This window comes from Saccostrea cucullata, unplaced genomic scaffold (assembly GCF_032062105.1).
Source record: "Saccostrea cucullata isolate Sc308-1 unplaced genomic scaffold, CSIRO_AGI_Scuc_v1 ctg3673, whole genome shotgun sequence".
Taxonomy (NCBI): Eukaryota; Metazoa; Mollusca; class Bivalvia; order Ostreida; family Ostreidae; genus Saccostrea; species Saccostrea cuccullata.
Genome location: NW_026932630.1, coordinates 20,622 through 47,757, shown reverse-complemented (window position 1 = coordinate 47,757; position 27,136 = coordinate 20,622). Strand labels below are relative to the sequence as shown.

Sequence of the window (27,136 nt, the reverse complement as noted above, 5' to 3'; positions counted from 1 at the left end):
TGATCAACTCATTTCTTATGAAGATATAATAATTATGCATTTACTTGTTTTAAAAACTCTAAGAAATTTAAATTTTAAACCACCATGTGGTCATTTGAATCATTGTTATTTATTGCGATATTACATATTTATTTCACGTTAAAATTAGATTCTATTGAAGTCTTACATGTAATTGTGCAAATTTATTTTAACCATCTACATTGTCTTGTTATGTTTTTATTCAGAATTTTTTATTCTATTAATTTCATAATTTTTTATTTCTAATTTTTTTACAGAAGCTGAGGACTAAACTTTGAAAACGATGTCAAAGAGCGTAAACACCAAAATAAACTGGTGAATATTGCGTTTTATTTTGTTTTCATTTACATTGATTTCATGTGCATCTATATTGTAGTAAAATATGTATTTATGCATTAACTTAGTAGCCTAAAAATATATATATCATCTCCAAACATCGTCCATAAATATTTAGACTTTGCATTTAAAATGAAACGAATGTTTTCAAAAAAATGGTATTTGTCGCCGCTGAAAGTGGGGGATATTAGTTTTGGTACATCTGATCGTCAGTGTAGCTGTCCGTCTGACTGCAATTGCAATGAAAGTTTATACAACAACTGCTTATGACCTAAAGAGGAAATTTTGTTTCATACTTCTTATATAACTAATTTATTATGGCCTTGCTATTTTAAAATGGTCCTGCATGTAACACTAATGTCTTGACTTAATCAAAATATATCGCCTTACAAATATCATCCTGTGTAGTGTTTGTATGAAGATTCTTCATGTTTACAGGTTCACAATTGAGTCTATGTATATCAGCCTACCAAATCTCCATTTTCAAATGCATATTCTATACGATACTCTGATATTTTCACATACTACTTCTAATCCTTTAACACCTTTCAAGAATTCAACATAAACTTTACTCCTGATTGAACCTAATTTCGGTTCTAATTGTGTCCCTTCAGCATTTTAAGGAACCACCAGCAAGAAGTTTTGTCCGCAGGTCAAGTCAACCATTACCAGTTACAGCAGGAAATGAAAACACCATTTCTTCGCAAACGAGAACGTGAGTAACAAATCTGTATTCAAAACGTTTTTTATCTTTCGTGTATCATCCTTTGACTTCATTTAATTTTTTTCACGTTTTCACAATGAAATTTAGTGCACAATATAATAAATTCTAATGTTTGAAATACAATGAAACAAATAAAATAATGTTTGAAATATTCATTACATGAATTTGAATTTTTTATAATTGATCAATTTCTTTCCTTTTAATAATTTTTTATCAATAGCGTACCCAGCAATTACCATTAACTCCATAATTCAAGTATTTTTCCTTTGAATTAATGCTTTTTGACATATAATTTCAACGAAATTGAGAAGGAAACAAAGGATTATACTAGTATTTAGGAATGACCAAAATTTCCTCCCTCCCAAAATCCAACTTTGACGGAGAAATATATTATTACATGTACAGTGTATGTTTGAAAACAGGGGAATATTTGCAGACTTCAAAAACTGAATATTGTCATAGCCATGACATCATATATTCGATATGACGTCAGGAAAATGACGCTGATTTTAATTTTCCTTGATTTCATGAGAAAAAAATGCATAAATTAAGTAAGTAATTTATTTATTTATAGTGACATGTGTACATAATTGAATTCGTTTGTATACAGACTGTATAAAACAACAATCAACACCCAGCCCATCGGGATTATATGCCACTTTAAACACGAAATTGAAATGCAGTATATTACGTCGATATACCGAGTATAATTGATCAAGCACAAGTCTGTTCCACCTCTGTCAATAATTTAATATAATGTGTAGAATAATAGTATCAATGAGATTTTTAAATATTGTTCTAGAGCAGGTCAGCGCTCTGTGATTTTATTTGAAAAATCAAGCAAATGTAGCCCATCTTTTTCCCCCTTTCTGAAAAATAAAGCAAAACCCGAACAGTTTTTAACGACAAAAACTTAATTTACAAAAATTTTCAATTTACCTTTTGTGAAACTGGAATATGTTATATTAATTCGGATTTCTCATGCAATATTTACAATTCAGTTCATCCTTTGGGGATCCGGGTTAGGGCAGTCCTTCGGATGAGACCGTATAAACCGAGGCCCCGTGTTACAGCAGGTGTGGCAAAATAAAGATACCTCAATGCTCAAAGACCGTAAGTGCCGAGAATAGGCCTAAATTTGCAGCCCTTCACCGGCAATGGTGACGTCTCCATATCAATGAAATATTCTGGAGAGGGATGTTAAACAATTAATCAATTCAATTCGATTAAAAAAAATTAAAAAAGGCTTTTGTTGGGGAAAAAATATGCAACATAGACAATAATCTATTGGATTTTTTTTTGTCTTTTTATTCACCTAGATCGATAGATCTGGTGCGATATTGCTTTTGTCATGTGTGTATGTCTAAAAATGTTTTTAAGCTTTTACCATAATTTTTGAACTATGTGAGATAGAAAATTCATATTTGCTATGCGTATCCCAATAAACAAATTCCCTCAAATGACACCAAAGTCAACTACAATGTGCCCTTTTTCTGACCTATAAGGAAAACAACTTTTCTCGAAATTTGATGCCGTCAAGTGCATAATGTTTCACAAACACATCTTGTTTTAAAATGTTTTTAGTAAATGGAATCATTTGATCGGTTCTAAGTTTCTAGCAATACTGCAAACAACGTTTTTTTTTTTTGTTTTAATATAAGAAACCTTTGCTTGTGTGTGTGTCTGTCAGATGTCTAATAGGCTTTTGCTGACTTATTTTTTATTATTGGGTCTATCGTTTCTAATCCAATACATAAAGTGAGTATGCTGTTTCTTTTTATGTTAAGGTCTCAAACTTCAGTGGAGGAAACTTTCATTAAGGTCTTCCGTTTCCAACGAAAGACCTTTCTGTTATTCTTAGGTTTCTTTTCCACAATTTTTTTTTCTTTTTTTTCTTACCAATTTTGTGCACGCGAGTTCTCGGAAACGGCTAGCTCGATTTTCATGAAACTTTCAGGTCTGATGTAACATGAAAATATCTAGACATATATTTTTTTTATTTGATGACGTCACATGACGTCACGGTTCCGAGATTTTTGCATTATAGTGAATTTTAGAGGGTTATTTTAACCGCGAGTTTTCTCGAAAACGGCTTAAGATAGAATCTTGAGATTTTCAGCTATAATAGAGCAATATATGTAGTTGTGCAGAACGTATTTCATATTCACCGAAATTGCTGTGTATTGAAGCTCTTTATGGACCGAAAACAGTTGCATCGCGAATTTCAAATTTTCTAACATCTTTTCTACGATATCTTTTTACCTGGAAATATTTTGTAAAAACTTATAGAACAAAGGAAGTGTAGAATTTTAAAATCTTTTAAATGACATCTTCTAAAAAGGTCTGGCCCTAAAATTGAGGGCCTAGAGGGGGCGAAAGTTTTTTGTTTATATCTCAAAACGTATCGAGAATTTGTAATACGACAAAGAAGCAAAGTTGTTCTCAAATTTTTCAAGCTTAATCTATTGGAGTCATCAAAATAAATCCGGTATCTTCACTTCCGGCCAAACCAGAAGTAGTCGGAAAACACTTATGTTGGTTGTTCTTGACAAGATTTTGGGTAACATATATCTCTTGGAGTATTAGAATTAATTTTCCGTCTGTTGTCGTCACATCCGGTCAAACCGGTAGCAGCATAAAATGGCTTATTTTTGCATTAATTAACTTAGCTTTAGATGATTCAAAGCATTTTCGGGCGTTATTTCTCATTTTTGTAAAAAAATGAAAGCTAGTTCCGGTCAAACAGGACGGAATACCTACTCGTTGCTTTGCAACGAGCTTTGCTCTTGTTATCTTTATGTTTCTTTTCTTGTAACTTTTTTTTTGGTATTTAGCATTTTTACAATTTGCATTTTCAGAAGCATATCATCGAACTTTTCGGTCTTATACGGAATAGATTTTCGCTATTCTTAGTTTTACTTTTTTACCATTTTTGTTTTTAACCGATATTATGCATGCAATAACTCGAAAATGACTCGTCTGATCATTACGAAACTTTCATGTCTGAAGAACATTAAAATTCTAATTATGTACTTTTGTGCTTTTATAAGATCACTTAGGGTTTGGAGATTTCAGCTTGTTACTGATATATAGGAGGTAGATTTGTCTGGTAGATTTAAAAAAAAATACGGAACGTAGAAGTATTAAATCTTCATTGATGATAGATGGAGAGGGAAATTTTGTATATCATAAGCATCGGAACTACGGATCGCCTATACGCGGTGTGGCCAAAAATATTTATATCGAGAATTTTTAATTTTTTAATGGCTTATAATATCTTTAAACCTTTTTTTAAAATTATATACAATAAAAGAAGTGTAGAAATACAAGAGTTTTCAAATGATATTTCGCAAAAAAGACTGGTTCTTAAAATAAGGGATCTAGTGGTTTTAATTTATACTTTTCCTAGAAGACTTCCAAAACATATTTCGGGACGAGTGCCGTCGCTTTTGACCTCTTCCGGTTATACAAAAGGAAACTTAAATTTATTTGATTTTGCGGATATTACCTGCAAATTAAATGGTTTATACTTCCAGCCAGATCAACCCGACCTCCAAGTATTCTAAGAAAGCAGTCCCTGCAACTACACTGGAACTTCCATGAGACTGCTCTGAGTCTGCGCTAGAAAGCAGACTCAGCAGTCTTTGGGACTGCTTTCTGGTTCTGGTTGCTATGATTATTCATGGGTGAAAAAGATTCCAAGTGATACGATATCGCTTTTTTTGTTGTGAATTTACAGAATCCCTGTTGTAATTTTTTAGTTTCTATACCTTCTTTTGAACGAATTCATTCTTTTAATTAACCAATCTGACAATTAGATCTTAAGAGAAAAGGACCCAATTTTTCCTGATTTTTGGCACATTATATTAGCTCTCAAGAAAACCCTGATCTATTTTTTTGAAAGGGTCATGTCTATTACATATAAAACTAGACAAAAAACTAGAAATATATATTTAAACTGGACCTTTATAACATATTTTTGCGAATGAGTAAATTTGGATTGATTTCTCGTGCCATATTATTTATTGTTATTTTGTACTCAGGTTATCCTATTACTTTCCTGAAATACAGATCAAGAACGCAATCTATAAAAGTTTAAAGAAGCCTTAATATTATTCTGAGATAAATCTATTAATTTAGCATAAAGCTGTAATATCTGGATGCTTAATATCCAACTTTTATTAAGCTATACCATGCAGAAACCTGAAATTTAGAATATGAATTTATGGTATCTAAAGATATCTTTGATGTTGATCTCAGCGTTATCTGTGTCTATTCTTTAAGGGGGTCGACTGTAGTTTCCATTGCGCAATATTTCTCGTATCATAGTAAGATTAAGCGAATTTACTGTTTTAAATAGAGATGTCAACGAGTACCCGGTTAACCGGATTCTCATCGAACGTCCGAGTATTGAATACTAAACTCAGTATTCGGTTACTCGGAGGTATATGTTAAAATATTTCGAAGCTTATTTATTAGCGCATTAAAACAACGGTTTTAAACCCTAAAATATTCATTGCGCTTGTACATACAGTAATTAGGGTTTCCTGTGCCTCCTAATGACTGTTATCGCTTTTGGCAGTGTTTATACAGTAATTACCAAGCACCTGCTACCTACCTGGCTTTTCTCACCTTCGGCTGTCGTCTACCATTATATTTAGTTTTCTCTAATTATTTGTTTTCATTAAACATCGTTTAAGGTCTATTATATTTAAATAAATTACATATTTTTTTCAATTCTCCAGAAGTCGTTAATTCTCATGGAAAGAGACAGTCGATATTGCATGTGCGATTGTTGATATGGATGCGTTTGATTACGCGCAAATTAATGCAAATGGTTGAATATAAATAAAAGGCTTTTAAAATCATATGTCCATCGTTGCACCAATCTACAACATGTCTCGTAATTTTATGAAATATAGAATCGAAAAGTGTACAAAATCGTAAATTTGCTCTGTTAAAGGAGAACTTGATCAAGTTGATACTGTACATGTAGCTCTGACGACTTATCATTCGGACGTAAAACGCATCCAAGAGTTACATTACAATTAGGGAACAAATCATTCTAAACAAACCCACTGTGAACCATTTATGATTTTATTTCTCGTATTTATCTGATAAATTTAACTTTAATAAAAAAATTTAGATTAAATTTCGTCGGAAACAACGTGGTCATACATGTAATTGTTACATTCACAGATAAACCTCCCATCAGACCATTTGATTTTATTTCTACAAAAGTTTACAATGTTTTACAGTTATCAATTAACTTTTTCATATTTAATAAGACTTTTACCGAGAAGCCGGGTATTCGATCGGAAAAAGGTCCGAGTAACCTAGTATAAAAAATTGACCCTTGTTTTAAAGCAACTTTTTTTCACTAAATTAAAAAAAACTAAACAAAATTCAGAAATTACGGGTCGAAAAATGTTATTAAGATTTTAAGCAACTGATTTTCAAAAGGATTTTTTTAAAGTGACTGGTAAATGGCGTCGTAATAGAGTGTTTTTGATGTAGGCGCTCTCAAAGATGGGGTAATAAAAATGTTATAAAAGAAAAAGGTAAAAAAAATATGCTCATAAATTTTAAAACATAGGAATTTGATAATTTCTCCGTCATATTTATAATTTTTTGAATATATCCTTTGTATGGGTCATATTTAATAGTACTCTATATAAAAAAAGGAAATTTGGGGGTTTTTTTGTTGCATTTTTGCGATATTCCCTCTGGTAACTGGGCGGTTAAATTTTATGTTTCTTACATATAATGTACAATATAGTATTATCAATCATAAATTATAGATTGAGCAAAAGGTCTATCGTAGTATTTGTATAATTTGTTTAAAGTGCGAATAATTGGCACTTTCCCATATAATCATATAGTATATGTACCTGTATTTTGAGACGGTTCCTTAACAATATCCGGGCGGTAGATTTCCCCAATCTTTGCGTGTACACTGAAGTTAATGTAAGTTATATATGGTATAAAATTGAATAGTTTAGCTATTATAGTTTTCACACAATAAGATCACAGTAGGCCCGCTTAAATACAAATTATTTCTATATTTAATAATGCATAGCTTCAAGGTATTTAGGGAAAGAATAAAGCATTACATTTTGTATAATTCAGGGAAGAACTTCATCGTCCACAAAGAAATGACATGGTCAGAGAAAGAAAAACATCTAATAGAACAGACGTACTCTCACATAGGGCAGGAAGACAACAAAATCGACCAGGTACATGCCACAGCTTACAGCTCTTATTTTTCCTTCAGATATAAGTGAATCACCTGATTTAAAACGATAAACCAATCTTTATTACTTTATATTACCGAAAAATATGAGGAAAACAAATTAAATATATAAATCATGAAGTCCACAAATAGAAAAAGATAAACGTACATTTTCTTTACAAATAATCTTAATATCTAAGTTATAAAGCTTATGTTAAGCATTAAAAATAAAAAAAGCAACATATTTTCATCAACCTTGTACTAGTAACATACTTGATATTTAAATGCACACGTGAAGTCGTTAAGAATCAATCTTGAAAAGGTCATTTTAAAATGGAACAAAGGATATAATATCCATAAAGCAACCCTAAAATTTGGTTCAAAAGATCTGAAAATATTTTCAGGAAGGGAAGTTGGAACACTGGTGATTTAAAAGTGTTTAGAAATGATTAAAACTTTTTTTTAAAGTAAGCAGTATGGATAATGTGATATTTAGTTTAAATGTCAATTTATTGCCGCTGACGAAAACTTGTCATAAAAATGCAGGATAAATTTAATTAACATTCAACATAATTGTGTAGAAATGAAACTTGTTTATGTTAACATATGCTGACATGCAAATTTCAAATCTGTTCAAAAATCTAATTTTAATGTTGATAGATTTACCTTTAACTTTATTTCTATATTTCATTAAGCAATATGCAATTATTAAAGGATTTTGTTGAAATGCCAATTATTATAACTAGTTTGTTAACGTGCTAGATAATGATAGAATATGCACTTATTTTCTGTCAAAAATGATGATAATTATATTAACATTCGAGTTAATTTTGACACAATGCAAAGTTGCAACTTTTTATCTTGCTTGACAACATAAATACCTAAGATGTTAAAATATAAATCACATGTTGATAAAAACCTACAAAGTGACGCTGTATGTCGACATAAATAAGCTGCATGTTGATATATATTTCTGCATGCTGATAAATTATTTTCAATGTTAACAAATAATTTGCATGTTAACATAATTATGTTGTATCTTTTATGCATGACGTCATTAGATGAATTTACTTGTACCAGTACATGTATAGATACTGAAACGCAAAAGCAGTAATCTACAAATGTTTAAATTTTTTATTCAATGATTTTCAAAAAGGTATACAGTAATACTAAAATCACTTTTAATAGCATTTGAGATTTGATGAAAATGTTAAATGATTATTTTTAACTTAGAAAGAAAAATATGTCTGTTGAAACACCCCCTAACAGACATAATATTAAAACCCAGAAGACTGCCCTACATAACAATTGTAGTTCATTTTCTACGATACAATAGATTCAATAATATCGAGATCTTAGCAAAGGAATTATTATTTACCAATTTTTAAATGCCTCTTTTCAGATGATTAGATAGAATTCTCTATAATCTAGCGCCGTGTAGTAAACCCTGGACTTTCAGTCCAAGAATAATCATTATTGCATATGATATGTCAGAGTGAGCTGCTGAGGCGTGATAAAGTAAAAGTTTGCATCAGCATCTCTCCATCACCTTTTTGATATTTTTCAACTAGGGCAATGGAAATGCGTACTTTACTCATTTTCAGGGAGCCTTAGCATCGCTAGGGGAACGGAACATTTTTTAAAATAATGCTGTATTACTTACGATGAACAGTTACAAACCCTTAAAATCAGTATTATTTCCAAATGTTTTGTTGAACATGCAACTTTTTTTTTATTTCTGTTGAGCAGAATCAAACTTGACTTCCAGTAATGGTATGAAAATCATTCAACCGTTAAATAAACGATTTTTCTAAATTGAAGATATAAATACTTGTAAGATACAAAATTGTTTATTATGTGTAATTATTTTCCCCCTAAATAGTATGTAGCGTTTCTTTTGCGTTTCAGTATAAATTTTAATTTTAAGGAAAATTTTTAATACATAAACAAAAGGAATAAAAAGTATCAGCTCAGCAGTATTAGATTATTTCTTCTTTTTGCTGCAGTTATTGTAAAAATCAAAGAATAAATTTTCGATGTGAATCTGCTTGTACAATTTTTTGTTGGCTAGCTTTCATTCCATTATTATGCACTATTAGCCTCTCTGACTGTCGTTACTCTGGGAAATGAGTGCGAAGCTAATGTCGACGATGGCTGGTAAAATTGCGCTAGTTGTTTTCATATTGAATTTTCACGGAGGCGATCTGGGATTAATCACGACTTTGAATTTTTTTCCCTTTTTAATCTTAATTTAGGTTTTCATCTATATAAATCATGTTTGGTAGTCTTTTTCTGTGAGAATTCTGAGTCGTTTCATTCAAAAAAAAATTCTAAGTACACTAGAATTTTTTTTAACCCCGTGACCTTGACGTTGTTGTTTGACCTACGTTTACATTAATGTGAATTTTTCCTAATTACTTTTGATTGAGAAGAGTTAGGGCTTTCATATATATGACATGTGCATTATCCGTGACAAGGTAATTCCGCTATGATTTCTGACACCGTGACCTTGACCTTCACGATTGACATAATTCAAAAAAATATATGAGTCATTTTCAAAATTTGTCCAAATTCCAACACCAGTATTTTGCAAAAATAAATGTGGCGATCTAAACTTTTTAAAGTTTAATTTTAGCATTCAAACATCATAGATGCATAAACAATGTTAAAGCACAAAGAATTCTATTAACATATACTAAGAAAAACATCATATGTACATGGACCCAACAATAAATGTCCATGGTGTTACTTAGTTAAAAGTCATAGTAAAATCATAATTAAAAAAAAAATTTAAGGTTTTTAGAATAACAATCTCAACATAATGATAAAATTATTCTATAGAATCAAACTGAAGTTTCATAACAGAAAATTATCAGATAAAGTATAGCTGGAAGTTGTAAGTGTTGTAACTTTTGTATATATCTTACACGTTTACTTAAGGCATACATCATTTACCTCAGCACAAAATACTTGCTTTGCAAATAAACTTAGTATTAGAAAACGACAGTATTGTGTTGCAAGTTTCGATAAAATTGTATAAAGATTTAGAACATAAATATAGGAAAACTGTGTTGGTAACACCAAGGATATTTGCATAACACAAAGGACATAAAGGTTACACTAAGGATATTTTGTGTAATACTTAGAAAGAAATAATAAAGTTGTTCTCCTTCCTTCCGAAAAGGATAGTAATGAAATTACCCTAGAGGTGAATATAAGAGTATATGGCTTTAACATAAAAAATTGGCGGGGGATTTCTTTCATTATACATTTTGAGTCTGACTAGTAACACCAAGGATAAAACAGTAACGACATAGACATAACTATCCAATCATAAGATATATGACAGTAGAAAAATGAAATCAAATTGTTATGCCCGAATAATAAATAATTACTATCACATGACTTTGAATCATTGATCAGTACTTGTTAGTGTATTTACATATCCAAGCAGAAGCTGAAACACCAATGACAAAAAATAACACAAAGGACACCTTTAAAAGATTCAAAGGTTTACATAGATGAGTCTTAGATCAGCTAGAACTAATTTTTAATGAAGAAATAATTGTGAAACTAGAACATGTACATGTATTTGTAATTGACCAGATTTCAAATATATAGAATGCATTAATCTTTTTATGGATTTTACATTTTCATGTCATTTATCTACAGTTAGCCTCTTTCCACAATGAGCTCTCTACATAATACACATCTACAAGATATGATGGTGACAATATTATTAAAACATTAGCAATGCTATACCAGCTTTTATCTTTTAAAGTTTTTGGCCTGTTAAAAAGGAACATGGGTTTAGGTTCTGTCTAATCCCGTGCATACATTTAAGTTCATTTTTTCTGTATCTTTATCCATGCAGTCTCTCTTCCAAAGGATCTGATTTCTCTTCATCTGTAGTCTGATGTTCATTATTGACTCCAATTCTTTCTCTTCCAGGGTGTCAGTCTTTTCAGTTTCTTTAGTCGGATTTCCTATCAGGAACTCTTGACTTTTTTTTTAATCTGTACTCTTTTTCATTTTTTTCATTGATATTTTTCTGCCCTTTTTGCTCTTGTATCCACTGATCGTTTGCTAAACTTTCATTGACAGTTCTTCAGGGTAAAAATCCAACAAAGTGGCTTGAAATGTATGGTCTCCCACCATATCTGGCCTTGTTGTTGTCCAATGCTGCCTCGACTATATAATCTTCACCACCACTTTCCAAAAGCTTATGTACATCCAAGGTTAAAAACTTCTTTCAGCACCAACTTTTACAGGATGTAGAACACAGTCATGAGGGATTTCAGTTGGACAAATCTGAAGAACATCCTCAACTTAATGCAAAACTGTATTCTAGGGTAATGAATGGTACATTGTCTCCTTAAAAAATCTTTTGAAATCCCTTTAGAACAGTTATGAACAATTTGTGACTTTTTCATCTAAGGGTTTACATGATTAAATGACTTTAAATGCATTTGCAAAGAAATGTTCCGTATCTGATATAACTTTAAAGGTATTTTCAATTCAATGATATAAATCTATCTTTTACGTCTTGGATTCTATTGGCTTCATTGCAACTTTTTAATGTGTCTTGTTTACATCATCCTCATCAAGAGAACATAACTAGAATCCTCAGACTAAAGAAAACAAATCATATTCTGCCTTATTTCACATTCCCTTGTGTTACCTAAAACTTCCTTTGTGTTACCATTTTTAACCATCATATATTTTTAGCACTTCATTATTTATTGTTACTTGAATTGCAATATCCCACCACAATTGTTTTCTGCAATACAATGAACACAATTACCACTCCATATGCAATACGCCTGATTCATTTTTCTATCTTTAATCCTTGCTGTGTCCCTTGAGTAACTGAATTTGTCTATGGTGTTACCATAGGTTACTTTAAAGAGCATAAAAGGGGATATGATTGCATTACATAATCAATCTTGATATTTCAATTTATTCAAAAGGAATAAAAGTTGGATATTTTCCTACAGAAACAAAAGAACATGCAAGAGTATATTAATAACATAAATATTTAATCGTTTTTACATCCATTGTGTTACCAAACATTGTCCTTTGTGTTACTCAAATTATTTATTGAATTAATCTATAGCTCATGGAAACATAATATGAAAAATAAATGCCAATTTGATAAAAATATTTCTGTTATTTTATATTGTAATAAACTTTACACAAATGTTGTATTAGAATTGGCAATTTAAAGGTTTTTTTTTCAATTGGTCCGCGGAGTTACCCAATTCTGTCCTTTGCATAACCAAGACTGCAAAATCATATGATTTTCAAATGGTAAAAACATTTAGTAAATAATTTGGCATTTTAAAACAAAATTAGTTACTGGTTAGTTTTGATTAAGGGAGGAAAATAAAACATATGACTCCAACTTTCATTCTTTTTAATTATTTTCTATGTAAGTTGTCCATGGAGTAACTAGATACATCCTTAGAGTAACTTTTCTTGCAGTAACAAAATGGACAGTAACACCAGGGAATTATTATATAAATAATTGGAAGTATAAAAGCAATAACTGACTTATGAACATAAAGCACAGCTCCTAGATGATAGGTATTTTGTTATAAACTTGCTCAATGCATCAAAGAAATGGCAAATTAATTCATCATCACAATATCGAAGTAACTCCAGAACTCAAAAATAAATTACTATTGCAATCAAACTTGCCTTCAACCACATATTGTGCCTATGGTATAAAAGATCTGTGTAAAGTGTCTCATGATATTTTGGCGGGAACAATACCAAAAGAGGGAGGCTAATAGTGAAGAGTTTCTTTAGGAAAGATAACTGTTACAGATAACTTTTATGTCCTGGTTACTCCAAGGACACGGCAAAAATAACACACACTTACCATTAAAAAAATCATATTCTTACTCTTTTTCAATGACATTTTAGCATGCATTCAGACAGTATTAAACATGTACAACACAATAAAGGTCATTTTACACTGCTATATTATATTTACTACAGCAATAATCAGAGTTAAAGTCAAACATCCGGCGAAATCACAAGCAATTCTCTTTAATTTTACTCAGGTTGAAGGACTTTTTCAGTATTCAAGTCAATTTTTAATCACACTTAATTTTTTTCTACACTTATAGATTGTTGTTAAATTCATCGGGTAAAAAAAATTTGATTTTTATTGCAAAATTTTCAAAAAAAGCTTGTATAACAGGAATTTGGACATTTTTTGAAAATGACCCATATGTAGTTAAGGTGATAACTTTTGAATGACATATGAAAGGACGTTCATAAGTAACACAAAATGGCATTTCACCCACAAAGACTACGAAAGCGGTTGACCACAATCCCTTGCAATACTGCAAGTAAATTTGCTGAAATCACGTGACTGCTGCATCACGTGACAAGTCTAAAATTAATATAGAATCTTATCGTCTTCAATATGTAGTTTTTCACAATAACTACAATTATCCGATATAAATAAGGTACTAAAAGAATCGCCATCCCGATTTTGAATATATTTTTAACTGCAAAATATTTTCGATATTTTCATTGTGCACCTTAAGTAACTGTACTGGGAAGATAGTAAAGGGTGCAACGTAATCGATTTATCGTAAGGGCATACCCTCATTGATTACACATGAACTCAAGAGGCATTTAAATATCTGAAAAGTGCTTTGAACAAAACGAAATCTTGCAAATAAATTAATTATACCTATATTTTATATAGTTGTCCAGTTAAATATTCTACATGTAATTAGCAATTAAACAATAAGTTTGCAGCACTTTTGAATAATAGATATTGTGTTGAAAAGAATTACATTTTTTGTTTAAATTTAACTTGTATTTTTAACTTAGTTGTGGCCTTGCAATATTGATTCTTATAGATGATCCCAATGCTGCAATTAAATGTAGCTAATAATCATGTGACTCGAACATAACGTGACAGGTATATAGAGAATAGTACATACCCTTTTCCATATCACATCCTGTATGAGTCCGAGTCACCAATATCAGCCAGAGGGCTGAAGACCCGAGGGTTGATACAGGATGTGATGTGGAAAAGGGTATGTTTTATTATATTTTATTACATAGAAGACATTAAGTTGAGAGAAAAATAATTAAATGATCATGCACGGACTTCTTAAAATGTACACAGTCTATTGTCTCATACAGATTCGGTTTGTTTCTGCATGTACTTCTACTTCAAATGTCCCTAATCCGTAATTTTAAAATAATCTATTCATTATCAGTTAAATTATCATTTCATTCAAAAAGTTAATTTAATAAAATTAACAGAATTATGTTACCCCCAAAATATGTGTTTGATCACAATTACTGTTTTTTTAGGTTTAATTTACTAGGGGGGGGGGGGGTGATATTGATCCGTATCAGCCATACACGCAGCAGGGCTGATAACCTATATCAACTCGGGAAATCCATATCAGCCTTGCAGGGCTGATACAGCTATGGTGACGTCAGCCATATCGCATGTGCAAAAAAAAGCTGTTTTTATTACTAAGTATGTAATAAAAATAAATAAATCTAATCGTCCTCAACATGTTGATATGAATCACATAGATTTTTCTGATATCAGTAAATTTTTTTTTAACCGCCCATCCTTGTAAAGAATGTATTTTATCTAACACAATTCGCCAATGTTTCCATTTGTCATTGTAACACTGCGCCTTGAACAGAGTATTCTCCTTCTTTTGGTATATGTGGTATTTTCTATAGTTGTTTGGCTTTTGCTATCAACAAAGTTCTTAATGCAATAAAACTCTTAGGTTAATTCTATTTTTTTAAAAATCAACCACAAATTAAATTTCACATATAAAACATAAAAATATTTTTCATAGCTCTTTATGTCCCACATTGCAGAATTATACATGGAGTGTGTACGTAAAATATAACAAATACACTGTAGGTCAGTCCAAATATTTCTGTACCAAAATATAAAAAATGCCACGGTGGTCTTAGAAACAATTAAGAGGTCATATGCCTGGGTAGATAGATAAATATTTTTTGAAAGACTCTTCATATTCGTTATGCGCATTAGATTTGAGCATTAGATATTTTTCCATTTAGTATTTTTTACTATGTGAATCTCAATGTTTATTTATTTTGCCTCTTCGAAAATCCATATGTTTCAGTTTATATTATGTTTGGCATTGTTATCAGGTTAAAATTAAGAACGACATTAGAATGACCCTATTCATTGTGATTTTAGATTAGAACAATACATTCGAAGAAGGACAATTCATTATAAGAACCTTCAAATATGAAACTCTACATTGAATGTTGGTTCATAATTTTTTCTGTCGAAAGCAAAAGCATTTGAATACCTTTAAGTATTTAAAATAAATCGACGAAAATATAGGAAGAGGAATTTCTTTATTTTCTTCAATAATAATTTTTTCCTGATTTCGGTTTTCAAGTTAATTCAATATAAACTCATAAAAAAGTCATACCTTGACCAATAGGTACTTTAATATATATAATTAACAGTCCTCATAGTAATTGTATAATAACGAGTTGAACTCGTTTTTGATATACATGTAATATTTATTATCTCTAGAAGAAAATATTAATTTCTTTTAATTTACAGGAAGAAGACGGAACATTTTCTTAATAACATTAGAAGCAAAAGACACGTCGAAAAGAGCTCAAGTTCACGTAATGAGTGATATGATAACCGATTCACTCAATCAAATGATGGACGAAATCAACAAAAAGTCAACGGAAGAAGATATCAGTGATATTCAAAGCAGTTTTGAATTGTACGTTGATGGAATCACATCTGATGACGAGAAAGAGTCTGCCATGCATTTGCTTGAAAGAATGAAAAATTTTATTCCCAAATATGCAGGGATGAATCCAGAAAAGAAGATTGCGATTCTAAATAAATTTGTAACGTTTATATCAACCCTCCGAAAAAATTACAAGCTTAGCGATATGTATATTTTGTATGGAAGTATGTTAATGAGCATGACATTTGCAACAGAAGATGGATACAATCACTTCATAGATGACTCAAAGAAAGGGAAAGTAAATCAATACTTGATGGTATTTTTTTATGATCCAGATATCCTGTCAGCAGTTGGTCTTGTAAAAGATGACATCTCAGTTTCTATTACAGATTTAAGCAGCGGTATGTTTTTATTTAGATCCTTTCTACTAAAATATTTTAATAAACAGTCATGTATCTTAGTTTCAGTCAAACATCATTCAAAACATGGAAATGGAATGGTTAACTTTTTTTGGAGAAGGGGAGTCGTGGGTTTTACGGTACTGCATACAGTAAAAAAAACCGTTCATCCTTATTTCAGCTACTTTTGATTTTCTCCAAAGAAAATAAAATAATCAAAACTTGATATTTGAGGGCATGCATCGTGTACAGTGCAACTGTTGAGGCGACGAAAGTCAACAAAGAAACTATATCTTCCATCTTTCTTCCTGACCAACACTATTGGCGAGGACCATTTTTAAGCATGTCATCTATATTTTTGTCGACTTTTACTGTCAGGTTTGCTGTCGCCCTTCGTGGTCTTTATTTAATAGGTCTACTGTCACCTGTATCGATATGATGTTTTACTATTCAAATAATGCCATAGTCCAAGCTATTTTCTGTAAACAAACATGTATACTTTAGCAACAGGTTTTCTGCGAAGGAGTCATAATGTCTTACTTTTATTACGTAAATCAGATAAATCCTAACAAAGCATTCTAGTAGTTGATAATTTCTCATTAACCAGTCAGTCCATCACAGTATCACTCTCTGCAGGTTATCCAATTACAGTGTACTTTCCAGAGTGCACCACATTTGACTCTTGCTCAACGTTCATAAGTCTAACTTGCACCGTTTCTTAGAGAGTTAATACTTTTCTTGCTGTTAATTAATGTGATCTGCAATTTGTTGTACTTGTCAACTGGTGCAATAATACTCTAACAGTATGGCAAACTTGAACCCTTTGGAACACACACTTTACCAGGTACAATCAACTCACTCCTTGGCGGAATTTTCACTGTATTAGCTGCTGTTATTCTAAAACGCCAGAGTGAACCTTCAATTGTCATTCTCCTATCAGGACCACTGTCATCAAGAACTTCATTACTAACATCGACGTTGCATTGATTTATTTTCATAATGTCAAGGATCAATATTTCATCTGATGTTAAATAAGCAACCTGCCGCATTATGGTATATTAAGTTGGCTATGTTAATTTTGAGTTAAATTTGACTTGTTTACTTCTTAAATAAACCATCTGACTGACGAGTTGCAAGTCCACTACCATTGCTTGGCGTTCTGTCATGTCCCCTATTAAAATGTAAAGACTAGTCAAAGATATACCTCTTTAGCTTCTCTTCCAACTTATCTAAGGATTCCCTTAGACTATCCTCAGTCGATTCATTACGTACATCAATACCTCCAGTAAATCCCGGCTCTGCCACCTACTTTTGTAACCTGACAGACCTGAGAGGCCAGTAGGTCCGTACTCAGATTACCTAGTTTAACAAGGGTAACAACTCAAAAATGTGTACTTTATTAATATTGCATTTACTTTGAATCCTGTCTAAAAAGGTAACAAAGCGTAATTTTAATTCATTTACAAGTTTCTCGGAACAATCCAGTGTGAAAGTTGTAAGACTCTCTTCCTCTCCAAGATTAAGATAATGTGCCATTTAATTAGTTTTAAAAATAAATTTATAATGTTAAATTCAAAAATAATTATAGAATATTTCTTTTAAAAAATACATTTTTTAGGATTTGTTATTTTGAAAGATCTAGTCAACCCTTTGATCTTAGGAACAAGGATCATAAATTTACAGTTATTTTATATAAAATGCCGTTAACTTAGAGCGATCTATATTTTACAATTTCATTTACATACTCGCCGTATATTTTCTAAGTAAGTACCGTCGTGTATTTGTTTGCCGATTCATTTAAAAAGTAATATTATAGTCCTTTTAACAGCCTGTCTCTGAGAAAAACATGCAAAATCTGAAAAATTGTCCAAAAGGGTGTTTAGAGCTTTTCATCTTGTCATATATTTTTAAGATCAGGGTTATATTAGGATATAAAAAATGAATTGTAAGAGTGTGTCACATGCATCTATTTTTAGTAACAACCCAATTTCTATATTTAGCAATAATTGGCATTATATAGAAGGAAAAATAGGAAAGTTTGAGGCCTGATAAAGTCACTGTATAATTATTCTAAATACAGTATTTCATTTTTTCATAAATACATATATGTCAAAAATTACAAATACCTATTTTCCATAATGATTACAACTATCTGCAGTCTATACTGAAGCCATATGTTAGGCGAAATTTGGAAATTCAGAATAATTATGGATATTTTTAGTACAGTGGTACAGCGGTGGGGGGTAAAATAATTTGATCAAATAAAGTTTTTTATAATAATTAATTTATGTTCTATCAAATATAAAAATATCACCCTTGGCTATTAAGTGCAGATATATTTTATAAATTGTTGAAATGATGACCTAAGCATGTTAGCAAAGCTCTCATTTTGTACCATAGAATTAGTCAAATACTATTAATATGGATTCATTTGATGACCAATAAACATATTTTAGTCTGAATTTATATTTTAAAAGGCTGTAAAGATTTATAAGTTGATAAAACTTAAAATCACTCCCAAATTGATCAAAGAAAATAAGATGACAAGAATGAGTAAGTGTGCATAAGAGTTATCTCCCGTTGTGGAAGTCTTCATGTGAAAAAAGGCGGAAATGACATTCCAATGTGTCAGGGTCGCCAAGAGGACAATGCAACTTCACTGATTTTTATCCATTTCGTGCCGTGTATGTCAAGTATTTTATTTGTATGACAGTATCAAGGATCCATCACAGTGTTTGCGCTTCTTTAAAGCTCCGACCGAGATCTATAGTATCAGGTTCTATGCTAAAAAGTTGTGGACCGACTGGAGGATTGATTGTAAAATCAGAAATGTGGATTTTTTTTCTCATGACCGTGTTGACCATGTACACGGTGGTATATTTATAGTTATGAATCTACCCAAGACATACGGATAATGGGGGGGGGGGGGGTTAACATGGTTTAAATGGCGAAGAAGAATAACAAACTTCTGCTTCCTTGAAGTTGACGAGAAACTGAAGGATCTGACCATGTTGACAGGTAGGCCAAATATCTTATCTCTACTTCAAGTAATATGAGCTGCATTTTTAATAAATTTATTTTGCCATAAAATTATATAATGCGTTATAATGTTAGATTTGTATTTAAATTAAAACATGTATGCTCTGCAATCTTGCTTCAATCATAGGTTATGAAAAAGTTCTTTCATCGCAATGCGGCAAAAACGAACAACAGAAGATTATAAATATTATTTCTCTGTTCTTGAAATAATTCTGCAATAAAAAAAAAAAATTGGACATCCAAGTTGGTGAAGTTGCAGCTCCTATTTATTTCAATATCTACAGTGACCTATATAGAATTTGTAATAGAAATTTAAATAATGAATGAAAATGTTCTAACTAGGAACAGTCATGTTTATTGTTTGATATGTCTTACATGTATACTTTTGAAAAGAAATTAAGAAAGTTCAAACAGTTGTTAAGAGATGGAGTAAAAATTATAACTTCTCTAATTAAAAAATATTCAACATTCAACTGCACATATGCTTTGTTTCGCATAGCCTACATGTAATTTATGCTTTTGAATTGTTGTATTGTGCAAGTAGTGAAATAGTTTGCTACTCAAAATAAGTCTAAACTAAAGAGTATACATAAAAGTACCAGGTATTAAAAGAAGGAAAGGTTTTTTTATCCAAATATTATCACATATATTTTGCAAAATTGATATTTTAGAAAGGTAATGGGTCATGCTAATATGACTCATAACAGAAAGTTTAGACAGAACATTTAAGCATGCACAATATGATATTTAATTAGTATACCATATGTTGTAGAGGTCCAAATTAGTCAAATTGTATAACAAACCTGGGTAAAGTTATAAATAATTTACTATTAACTTTCACTTCTTGTAGCAACATTTGTTAACATGCAGAGGATTTTTTTGGACCCCAATACATTAAAAGACAAGTGTCCTGATCTAGATGTAAATGGTAAGAATTGTTATCTGAAAAAAATATTTTAGAAGTCTTATATGAAAAAAAAAAATTATATTAGTCAAATGCTCTTTAATAGAGCTATTCCGCATGTTCAGTGACACTGTTTTGTCACAATGATAAAGCCAGTGATTTCTTACTTTGTTTGGTATTTAAAGAGCTGATTTTTGCTTTTCTCTTGATCACACTAATTTAATTATCTACTGATCAAATCTAAGTGAAAATGTGAATGATTTACCTAGGAAGTGGCCAAAATGGCCGACCAAAGTTTTACACAGAAATGTATAGGAAAAGTTTTTAAAAATTCTTCTTCTCAAGAATAACAAGCCACGAATAATCATACTTATATGGAAGCATCCTCAGGTAGTGTAGATTCAAATTTGTTCAAATCATGACCTCCATGGGTAGGGCGGGGCCACAATGGCCGACCAAAGTTTTACATAGAAATATTTAGAAAAATTCTTTAAGAATCTTTTTAAGAATCGCAAAGCCATGACTGGTCATACATGTTTTTATATGGAAGCATTCTCGAGTAGTGTTTATTCAAGTGTTTTGCAAATCATACCCTCTCGCCTTTAAGGAATGATTGGGGCTACTTTTGGGTTTAAGCTTTTCAATAATAAATTAATTTTTATTGTTTCTGCTTTTATGCTTACCACAGTGCTCAGGTTAGCGATGTCGCCCATGGGCCTCTTGTTTTAATTATAAACTTAATATTCTTAAAATCAGTGTTGATGACAGCAATGATTTTGTCATTATTTTCTTTCTTAAACCTTTCCAATGATCCAACATCACCTTTCCTCCATTCAGCAGTTACTTATGCATGTACTAAAAATTATTCTTTATGTCATCATATTTTATTGATATATACTCAAAGACAGAGGACATATTTCTTTTCATTTCATGGTGCATTTTGTTTCATAGGTCATGCAGTTTTTCCAAGAAAGAAGGAACAATGGATCAGAACTGAAAACCCATTTCAATTAAACCATGATCTGACTGATCAAGTGAAAGATTATTCCAGTTGTGAAAGTTGTCGAAACTACAGCAAGCAAAGAGAGTAGTAATCATCAATACATGTATAACTCCTGTTAATATTCATCAGACCAAAAAGAATTTTCAATTTTGAAATTTGAAAAATATTTGGCAGTTTGAAATTTCACTTTTTTTTACAAATTCAAGATCAAGTAAGAACAACACAGCAAATTTGTATGCTACTAAAATGTTCAAGCATTACAGAGTTTCAAAATTTACTGATACAAACTGCAAAGTGTCCTATCAGGAACAGGCATTGATGGAGTTCAATAAGAGCCAACAGGCAAATGAATTGGTTTGGCTTTAAAATCCAGAAAATGATTCTCCCAGAAAGTGAACAATTACTTGTCTATGATACATAAAGATTGTTAGAGAGCAGTATATTTCCAGATGTTGTTTTATGGCAGAAGAAGAAAGTATTGAGTCAGAGTGCAAATGATGAAATTTTATTAACAAAATAAATGGCTAAGTAGCTCCAAAAAAGGAGGATTTATTGTGTAACATAAAAAAAAATTCAAGTCATTTTTACCTTCCCCCAGTAAAAAGAACTTGTCTGAAATATCTCAATGTTTGTATCTATGATGTTGAAAAATTGCAGAAATTGTTTGTACTATAACGCTCAACTGAATATGTTATTCAAATGACTAGTATGATGAATTATGTGTTCACTAAAAATGGTTCACATGTGTAAATATTGACCAAGTATGTATACATGCATTAAATGTAATTATTATTTTCTTTATTGTTCCAACTATCTGATTGACTCAAACTGGATCACATGATCAAGTATAAAAAGTGTTACAGACTGGATGTTTCTTTTTTTTTTTAAATTATAAACCTGCTGTTACTAAAATTGGAAACGTTCTTCTGTGAAGCAACAATAGTGCTGACTTCACAATAGTCTTTATAGACTGGATGTTTCTAAAAACAGATACTGCAGCTGGTTTTCATTAATGTGACGTCATAATACAATGACATAACATTGCTTTGTATGAGAAGTTAATGGGTATTATAAAGAAGGATTTTAAGACATTTCTAAATTATGAACTAATAAAAATAATAAAACAATTGTAGCCTTATGATTCTGTATAATCCCTAAATATATAGACCTTAGAGAAAGCATATCGACCTCGCACTTCGTGCTCGGTTGATATGCTTCCTCTACTTCCTCTAAGGTTTATATATCGAGGGATTGACCTCATCAAAAAGCTATAGTTGTATAATAAATGTTTATACTTAAGTTTATCCATTTAGAGGCTAATAAAGAATTCATAGCCAGCCCCCCCTCCCGGCCTCTTTTTCCATGTATTTTATAAAATTTAAAGTCATAAAGTAATAAATTGAGAGGTATGTTTGTTTAAATTCTGTAATACAGATAGAAAATAACATTTTCTTAGTTTTGGACATGTTTTGAGCTATTTTTTGAGTAACGCTAACTGTATCCTTGAAATTTTTTATGTGAAAATTTCACAAACTTTAACTTTCAATATTTTCTAAAGTTTACATTGGCCAAAGGTAATTTTTTCATATTTTGTTAACATGGGTATTCTTAACAATAAGCAATAAAATTTACTGGATTAAAACATCCCCCCTTTTAACTAGAATAGTTTCAATTCCACTAAAAATTGTCACTTCAATTTTTGGAACATTGCCAAATTCATGACCTATTTGCACTAAAACAAAATGAATGTCAATCATTCTGACTATGTATTTTAAAAGAACTAATCTTTATTCTTTTACAACAAAACAAAATATTTGAATATTGTTTAAGTTACATTTTTTTCCTCTCAAAATATGTCCAAAATGTTAAAAAAAATTACCTCAAATTTTGTTGCATAAGAGCTATTTTTAGTAACAGGCCATAAAACATATGTGGGTTGGATTAGCTCAATAGAAATTTGTCTGATTTCATTTTATGCATAGTAGATTTGGCTCTTAAAATTTGTAGGCAATCGGAGAAACCTGCTTTCGGACTATTTTGCATGCTTTTCTCGGAGACAGGCTTTTAAATCATATTATTACAAGGGCATACCCTCAATGTATCTTGCAAAGTTTTTACACCTACACTCAAGAGACATTTAGATATTAGAAAAAAGCTGCAAATCGCATTAAATCTTGCAAAAAAAATAATTATAACTATAATCATGTAGTAAGTTAACCAAAAGATTTTTCAACCTGTCATATAAAAAATTTAGAAATTGAATAACTTTTTATAAAGCACATGTAGTGCTGAAAAGAATTATAAATTAAGCGAAGATTTAAACCTGGTTACATTGTATGTCTTTGCAATATTGGAATTTATAAATGATCTCAAAACTGCAAGTATATTTGCTATACTCATGTCACTCCAAAATCACATGACAAGTCTAAATACAATTCTAATTATCCTCAACATGTGAATTTGAACCGTATTGCAGTATTCAGATACTAATTAAGTCTTAAAAAATCGGCAATCATTCTAAAACTAATAACCCATATCTCCATGCCGCCTTTTATGAAAAATATATATACCAAAATGGAAGAATTCGTTCAATGCTTACAATGAAGTTGAAATGTTCAAACGTTAACAAACAATGAACTTCGACGGAGTAGATACAAAAATAGCCATATTTGAATCGGGTGCACGTTTCCAAATATAAATCAAAGTACTGAAAATACTCATGGGAGTTGAACATGTAAAATAAAATCTTTGATCGGGAGGTAAAGTGAGTGAACAATATCATTATTTCAAATACAGACAACTGTTTCAGATTTTCTGAGTTGCAACATTCTTGAGAAAGACATTCAGAAACATTGAATAGCAAAAAACGCATGGGCCATAATGCTTGCCTTTCTACATTATTTCTTTTTTATACCCCCTGCTTGGTGTCCATTTTTAGTTTTTACATTTATAACAGAGAACTAGACTTATCGCTTTTGGCAAGTGATACTGCTGATTTAGCCTTGCTTTCGGATTTTAAATCAACAAAAATTACTGTGCATGTCAAATGCGTAATGACCATGGGAGATTGAACATAGTTCAACTCCCCAAAAGATTTTTTTTTATTGGAATCAAATTGAGGCAGAAACTCAATAAATCTTTTTTTTTTTTAGAAAGATTGGTATTATTCCAAAGGTTATTGAGATACATATTCTCACTATTCTTATAACTCTGTCATCCGTGACTTTTTAAAATTCTTTTTAGTTGGCCATGGCCTTGAAAATGAAGACAAAACTTCATTCGACTTGAAAGGGACAACTGCAGACTTTTCTCACCTAGATATGAAAGGTAAATGCAAGATATTCAGAGGCTTCTAAACAAAATATCAGTACAGTGGGGGTTCATTATTTTTATTCAAGCTTGTTTGGTGTATTTCATCGTTTTATATAATTATAAATAAAATTCAAATGTAAAAATCTAATCCTCTCCTAAACCATCCAAATTAATGTTTACAATTGTTTGTCACTTTATATTCTATTATTGTGAAAATTTGAATAAAAATTTAAATATGTGCTGTTGAACTTATTCCCTGAACGCATTTACATATAACTGATGTTGGTATTTCAAGGAATTTTCACAAAATTTTGTTTGCATAATATGTCCTTAAGTAATAATATGCGTAAAAATATACGTTTCTTCCACCACATGTCTTTGCATTACTTATTGGAATTTAACACACATGTTTAATGTGCATTACTTTAAGATGAAACAGAAGAGGAAATGCGAGTACTTTTGATCGGAAAGACTGGTGTAGGAAAAAGCAGGACAGGTAATACAATCTTAGGAAAGGAGACATTTTTATCAAAGGCACGCATGCAGTCAGTAACACATGGAGTACAATATGGTAAAGTTGAAATTGTAGGAAAACGGTTGATGGTCGTTGATTCGCCTGGATTTTGTGACTTGACAATGAGTGAAGAAGATATTGATAGAGAACTGCAAAGGTGCGTAGAGTATACCGCTCCAGGATTACACGCCTTTATACTTGTTACCGAAATAGGTAGATTTACTAATGATGATCAATTTGTTTTGCAAAAATGCAAAGAAAAGTTTGGAGATCATTTAGAAGAGCATTTGATTATTCTATTTACCCAATGTGATGATATTGAAAGAGAAGGGAGTTCGATCGACAGGTTTCTAGCAAAAGGCGATGAAAAACTCCTGAATATTCTTAAAAAGGCAAAGTACAGATACATTACTTTAAATAACAATGCTCCAGTAGACCAAAAGCAAAGAAAAGTATCAGTATTAACATTCATGGTACAGTGTTTGATGGAAGAAAGGAAAGGTCAGTGTTTTACCAATAGAATGTATCAAGAAGTAGAGGAAGCTTACCAAAAGAAAAAGAAGATGGAAGCAGAAGAAATGAAAAGGAAAGAAGAGGAAGAAAAAGAAAAACATTTCCAGGAAATAAGAAGACAGGAAGCTGCCTTAAAGGAGAAAAGAGACTTATTTGAAAAAAAGAAAGCCGAAGCTGAGGCAGCCAGAATTACCAACATGAAACTACTTGAAGAAAAGTATGAAAAAGAGAAAAAAGAACATGAAAATAATATTAGAGAATGTAAGGAAGAATTCGAAAGAGAAAAATTGGAGCGCATAATGTTAAACCTGCAAGATGAATATCAGAGAGAAATACGTTTTCTAAAAAAAAGTAACGACCAAAAAAAGAGGAACCTGGAAGAAAGACTTCAGCAAAAAGAAAGAGAGTTTCGACAGGAAAGAGAAGAAATGCAACTTAAACTTCAGTCCATGATGGCCGAAATGAGAGATATGCACAAAAAGGAACTTAAACAGTTCCGTGAGTCATACAGAGAAACAGGTGAGGGTGTCAATCAGATTTGAATCCATATGAACACTTTTTGTGTGTTTTGAATGTTTACCTGCTTGTTAATTCTATTTAATTAATAGTATTCTTAGAAGTAGTACACGTGTATTAGCAGAAGACGTAGTATTGTTATTATTAAAGGAGTACTCACAATAAGTTAATTATTAATGGTAAATACTTTATTATTGTTTATCAAGATCTATATTACATCCTTTATCTTTCAGTGAGCAAACCTCCGTCAAGTGGATCAGGATGCATATTATCTTGAGCGATTCCAGAATTTATAATTTAGCGAGAATATGAATCATACAGAATTTCTCTCAACGTAAATAAAGCATTTGTTTTTATTTTTTTTTTTGTATGTAACAGATTTCATGCGTAATTAACATTCTATGATATTTCATCTCAGTTTTAGTTTTCAGTTTAGTATATTTCACCCAGACCAACCTATTAGTACATCGGTTAAAGTGCATAAATAGCATATGTAGATGACTGTATATACATTATATAAGAAATATACATTCTGGTAAGAGGTACATATATACAATATAAAGACATGGCGGAAGGTTGAGGGGGAGGAAAGAGTGGGAAATCATAGTGAGGAGGACAGACAGCAGCATAATTTTTTGGATAAACATACCAAGTTTTTTCAGCATTTTGTCGTTTGTAGTTGACATTATTTCTATGAATTCAACAACATTTGGTCTGTGAGAATAATAATTGTTCAGGTAATTCTTTCGTAAATATGCTAGAGTTTTACATTCTAAGATATATATGCAATCCATCTTTAATTTTAGTTTATTTACATCACCAAACATTAACTTCTTTAGCATTAAAGGTATTTATAAAAGAGTGCTTCTAAGCCTAAAAAGTA

General features: G+C 31.0%; 1 protein-coding gene across 1 annotated transcript; it reads left to right on the top strand.

Annotated features, from left to right (window-relative positions):
- The first annotated feature begins 318 nt into the window (after positions 1–318).
- LOC134235700 (reticulocyte-binding protein homolog 2a-like) lies at positions 319–27,136 on the top strand. Its single transcript, XM_062717850.1, has 8 exons — positions 319–333; positions 969–1,069; positions 7,208–7,314; positions 15,913–16,455; positions 24,642–24,725; positions 25,141–25,206; positions 25,300–26,256; positions 26,487–27,136. Exons 3-8 carry the CDS (start codon positions 7,239–7,241, stop codon positions 26,528–26,530), a joined length of 1,770 nt encoding a protein of 589 aa, XP_062573834.1. The 5' UTR covers positions 319–333; positions 969–1,069; positions 7,208–7,238; the 3' UTR covers positions 26,531–27,136.